At 63.0% G+C, this 5761-nt stretch overlaps 1 protein-coding gene across 1 annotated transcript in view; it reads right to left on the bottom strand.

Annotated features, from left to right (window-relative positions):
• STK32C (serine/threonine kinase 32C) overlaps window positions 1-5761 on the bottom strand; it is an 84187-nt gene that overhangs the window by 31200 nt on the left and 47226 nt on the right. The window contains exon 2 of the mRNA XM_007452014.1: window positions 4784-4839. Within this exon, the coding sequence (XP_007452076.1) occupies window positions 4784-4839 (56 nt within the window). The remainder of the gene's footprint in view (window positions 1-4783; window positions 4840-5761) is intronic.

Below are 5761 nucleotides of genomic sequence, written 5' to 3'. Positions count from 1 at the left end.
CACACACACACACACACACACACACACACACACACACACACACACACACACACACGGGGGGTGGGGTGGATGGTGGCGTTTGAGGGCTAGGCCATCAACAACACCCACAAAATATAAGCCAATTTTCTCCAAGTCTTAATTATTCCACTGAAACGATCTGCCTTGGAATAAACTGCAGCTACACCGTCCAGCTGGACAGAACTTAGGGGGACCCAAGCTGAGGCAGGGAGCTCCTGCCCATCACACCTGAAAAGCACCCTGATTCCCAGGAGCCGCTGAGTACAGGCCCCGGGCTGGGCAGCTGGAGGCCAGGGGAGCCTGAAGGACTGCCTGGGACATTCCAGTTGCTTTGACGGCCCCAGACAAGGAGGCAGAGCCTTGCTCCCCAGGCCCCCTCCCCAGCAGGGGTCCCATAAGTCCCGGGCACCAGGGACCCGTGGCCATGCACATGGAGGGTAGGGCAGCCCCGAGTCGAGGGGCCCAGAGGGCAGCCACACGCCAGGCTCACCTGGGCCGCAGCCAGGGAGACGGGTGCCCAGGAGGGGGACGCACACCCCAGGGTGGCCCCAGGAAAGGTCAAAGCAAGGGTGCCACAGCCCACAAGTTGGGCCCCAGGGCAGGCGGTGAGGCCACAGCTGGAGGAGTCAAGGGCAGGGAGGTGGCCCTGCCCTCCGCCCAAGGGGGCCCGTTGCCCGTGCACAGTCCCCACATGGCCCCAGGGAAGCCCAGGACTCTGCTCCAGGCCCCGCTGGGCACTCACTGCGCACCGAGGGGCCGCTGAGCTTCATGAGAGCTGTGTCCGTGTCAGCTCAGGGCCCAGGGCTGGGGGCTTCTCAGAGCCAAGGATTGAAGGGAAGCAGGGGCTGTGAACGGGGCGGGGTAGGGCCTCAACCCCGGCGGACCCACAGCTGGCAGGAGGGGGCAGGGGGGTGTGTGGGAGAAAGAAACTTGGGGGCAGCCTGTGTGGGTGTAACAATGCAGGGCAGCCCTGCCTGACCCTGAGGGTGGGCTCCTTTCAAGGAAGTTTCTAGGGCACCAAGGAGGGCCTGCCTTGGGGTGGGGCAGGAGACGCCCCAGCACAGGATGCTTATGAGGGCCCCCCCGGACCATGGGACCCTTCAGTCCTGTGGCTGGAGCCGCCCTGGTGTTCATGAACTGAGCAGAGACTAAGCCATGAGCAATTCCGGAGGAACAGGCCTCTGGGAGTTTGGTTCTTAATGAGCCAGACCCGGAACCTGGGGCAGAGGCAGGCAGGACCCCGCAGGCCAGCCCCAGCGGGTAGGCGGGCTGTGCACTGGAGGTGGCAGAGGTGGCGGTCTGGGACCTATAGCTTGGTCCACAGGGCTGGTGCCCCCAACACTGACCCAGGAGCCAGTCTGAGGTTCCCCAGGGCAGCCTCGGGCCTGGGGCAGCGAGCGGGGTCGGAGCTGGGGAGGAAGGGAAAGGGGAGGGGGAGAGGCTGGCCGGGAAGGGCCCCCAAAGGCAAAGGTCTGAGGCCGGAGCCCCACCCGCCGGGCTCCCCACTCCACGCACCCCTGTGAATGAACCCCGTCTTCGACCCCCGCCAGCTGCTGCTTCTGCTGGGAAAAGACAGCTACGCCAGCAAGTGCTCTGTGCAGGCGGGGGCGACTGCCCGGCTCACAGGGACCGACTGCAGCACCCCGGGGCCCCTGCCCACCTTCTGCTTGTAATGGATCACTGTGGATCCCTATGGCCCGCGCCCCGACTACAGTGAGTGGGGCAGGGCAAGAGCACGTGGTCACACCAGCGAATCAGAGGGCTGCCCTGGGCCATCTCAGGCCAAGGTGCGAGGACAGCAGCCCTCGTCTCTCTGGCCGTGGAGCTCGGAGGTCACCCAGAGCTGAGCTGGAGAGAGAGGGCCCGGGTGGGCAGAGACCATGAACCCTGGCAGGAGCCCAGCCCAGCTCAGCTGCCTCGGGGGCCTTCCCCACCCCTGCCCTTCCCCACCCTGGTGACATTAGCTCTTATCTGTCACCCTTTTCCGCTCTCTTGAATTAAGCGTGTGTCACCTGCAGTCTGAGATACCGGGTACGACACACAATGCCTGGCCGAGGGCTGCCACGAGCATCACGGTGGAGGTCCACAGTCCCACTACACCTGCCCCTCCCCCAAGGAGGCCCGCCACCGGGGGCTCACATCTGCACAGACACGGCCGTGGGAAGCCTCGCAGCTGCCAGCGCCGCGTGGGCCCGGGCACGGGGGCGGCGGGAAGTGTCCTGTCAGCAGTATCACTCCGGCCCGGCCTCTGCTCTGAGGATGGTCCCAGCCTCCTCGCGGGGTCAGGTGGCCATGACGTCCCCGAAGGCCGGCGGACAGAGCCCAGTCCACCCCCAGGCTAGTGGGGGCTGTGTTCTCCCCACTCATGGCTGCTGGGCCGGACCACCACCAGCTTCCGCTGTGCCTTGGAGAACAAAGCTCTCTACCCTGGGATACGATTTCTCCAAGAACTGGGAACTTGGGAGGGGCTGGGGGGTGTTAGCTGGGTGCAGGATTTCATTTCACAGGTTGGAGACGGTGGGGTGACGGCTGCACGACAGTGGGGATGTTCTTAATGTCACTGAGCTGTGCAGTTAAACATGGTTCAGATGGTACCTTCCATGTGCTGTGTAATTTACCACCATAAAAAACTGGAAACAAAACCAATCACAATATCCAGTCTTGTATCCAAGGCCCACATACAGCAAATCTGGATAATCCATCTCCGGGAGCTACTGCCCTGAAGGGTGGAGCCACCTTGCTGGGGTCAGACGGGTCACATCACACACACCGGCCACTGTGCCTCCGTGCATGGGGGGGCGGGGGGCCGCTGAACATTCACACCCACTTGGCCGAGAGGGGTTCCCAGCAGTTCGTAAAGCCGGTCTTCACTGGGCGTCCGGGCATGGCTGAGCCGGCACACACCCTCTGAAATAAGGCCATGTGTAAACGGGTGCGCACACGGGTGTGCACGTGGCCCCGCCGTGCACGCTGGAGCTGGCTCGGCTCCTCACTCCTCCTCATGGGGTCACCGCCCAGCCACCGAGAGCAGTGGAAGGACCAGAGCCCACATTCCAGACACATAACCGCACCTGGCACCGGCAACCGCGGCCCAGAGACCCCTGGAGGCCTAACTAGGGAGCAGGAAGCAGCCCTCCAATTACACCATAACCTGCATCTGAAGATAAAACCCTGGCAGTACCCCAAACTTCCTCCTGTCACCCCACTCTGAAGAGCCCCATTCCTGGGACCCTGTGGCCAGCTGGATTTTCAGAGCCGAGAACGGTCGGAGGAGCCAGAATCCTGGGGTCCTGCAGACACTGCGGGGCGGGCGGGCTGCCCAGCTGTGCACCTGAAGGGAGGACAAGCCCCTCACAGGGGTGCAGGGGGCCCAGCCTGGGGGGCGATGAGGGTGGGGACAGGGCAATGCACCGCCCACCCCAGTCAGTCTTCAACCCAAGAGCTTCCCTCCCCGGCCCATTTTCCAGTCATCTGTATGACACCCATGTCTCCCTGTATAAGCCATCCCTCCCAAACCCAGTCTCGGCTGGTGTCCTCCCCCCCTCCGGGAGGGGGCACCTTCCCCTAAGCCCCACCCTGCCTGCCCCCTCGCCTCCCACACGCCGGTGCTCCCCTGGGAGAAGCCAGGTGGCAGAGACTGTCTCAGCCGCCACCAACGTCTGACAAGCTCACCAACCAAGGACCTCATCTTTGGATCGACCATCTTTGCACAATCAACAAAAGGCCCAGGTCCATCAGTCATCTCCTGACTCCGAGAGACGTTAAAAATGCTCTCTCCCTAATGCATACAGCATTTCAATGGATTTGTGCAAAGGGGCTAATTTGCTCTGGCTATAATTACCCCAGGCCTGGTAACCTAAGGCAGCACTCACTGTGATACAATGAGATGGAGATAATTAACAGCGTTCAAATACCCTGGTAGTCTGCTCTGACAGCACAGCAATCCCTTTAAAAGGCTTACAGGGCTTACAGAGACGGCGTCCAGACAGCTGTGTGGGGCGTAGGGGTGCAAAGGCCTCACCTGCCAAGCCCTCCGAGCTGAAAAGAAACTGTCCATTCAAAAGTGATTCACTACAACAGGCCTGGCAAGGCAGAGTCCCGGGAGCTAATTTTAACCTTTGCAGAGCGCTCCTTAAGCCTCTTTGAGTTGTAATTATCCCCCATCTCTAGGCAGGACAAGGCGACAACCAGGAAGTCAGATCTGGCCAAGAGAAACCGAAGCAAAGTGGAGAATGGGCTCCGAGGGTCTCTCTGGAGAAGGGCAGCGTGGCCGCCCACCTGGGTCCTGCCCCTGCCTGACCTGGAGGAATGGGCACAGGTGCAGCCTGGCCTCTGGGCTCCAGCTGCAGCAATGGTGTCCGAGCATCACTGTGGCTCCAGACACTGGGCATCAACTAAACCAGGAGCGGCTTCTATGTAAAACGCTTCCCGCTCAGACCTCAAGCCGGCTCTGTCCCTAAGGAAAGCCGTTCTGCTGCAACATGGGCCTTGGTATGGAGAGTGAGGGTGTCAGGGTCTCGGCCCTGGAAGAGCCCGGGGGCCGCGCCATCTGCACCCTCAGCTCCTGGCTGAGCTACAAGACCCCCAAAGACCTGGGCTAAGAAACCCTAGCAGCGGTGAGCCTGGCCGGCAGTCCACCCCGCGGCCCCAGCATCACCGGCCTGCTCGGCAGGAAGCACACCCACACCCTCCGCCCACAGACCCAGCTGGGGCCGGCCTCGCTCACACCCTTGTCCAGCCTCGGCCCCCTGCCGGCTGGCCTTACCTTGCCGAAGCTGCCCTTCCCAATGGCACGGAGAATCTGGAAGTGGTCCAAGTTCACTGCAGAGAGAACAGAGGGATGCCAGGTGAGGTGGCAGAAAGGCCCTGTGCCTGCCACGAGCCCCCCCGCTGGAGCACTGCCCGAGTGCCCCTACGCTGCGGGAAGCCTCCCACACTGCAGGGCACCCCTGCAGCCCTTCAGCGGCCCACCTCCCCCAGGGCCTGGCGCTGCAGGGCGGGCCCGAGCCGAGGCAGAGGGGGGCTCCTGGGGGCCGTGCAGCCCCTCTTGCCGGACTCACTGTGGGGTGAGGCCAGGCCACATGCCCACAGACGAGACACGATCAGACAGGGCAGCTCAGCTCAGCCCCAGGCACCCCGCAGCCCCCCAGTGAAAGCGGCCCCCAACCCGCAAAGACCCATAAATAAGTGGCCCGCCCTCTGAGTCTCGGGGGGGGGCTGTGCCCTGTGGGCATCTCTTGACCAGCTTGAGGGGAGCCTGCAAGGGCCCCGGGATGGATAATGGGGCCGTCCACAGCCTGAGCGAAACCACTCGATGCCTTATTTCTACCGACTTTCTTCACAGAATCAGACAGTGAGCCCCACCCCGGGGAAACTGCAGCTCTTCTAACTGTCACAGCCCTGCTGAAGGACGCTCCTGCCGCCCTGCACCAGCTGCCAGCGTGAAGCCCGCGGAGGGGAGGGGGCGTGGACAGCTTTCCGGAGCTCCCACTTCTGTTTCCAACCTGACGCGCTCTCTGCACACACGCCACGGGGGTTCACGACGTCCACGCAGGTTTCCCCTCATACTGCTCAGAGGATTGGGTCTCTACCCAGGCCCGGGCCAGCCTGGCCTGTGTGCCCCCAGGTCTGTGCCCCCAGGTCTATGCCCCTAGTCTGTGCCCCCCAGGTCTCTACCCCCTAGGTCTGTGCCCCCCAGGTCTCTACCCCCGAGGTCTGTGCCCCCCGGTCTGTGCCCCCCAGG

This window comes from Lipotes vexillifer, unplaced genomic scaffold (genome assembly GCF_000442215.2).
Source record: "Lipotes vexillifer unplaced genomic scaffold, Lipotes_vexillifer_v1.1 scaffold1117, whole genome shotgun sequence".
Taxonomy (NCBI): Eukaryota; Metazoa; Chordata; class Mammalia; order Artiodactyla; family Lipotidae; genus Lipotes; species Lipotes vexillifer.
Note: the sequence above shows the minus strand (reverse complement) of the source record. Positions and strands in the feature narration are given on the sequence as shown.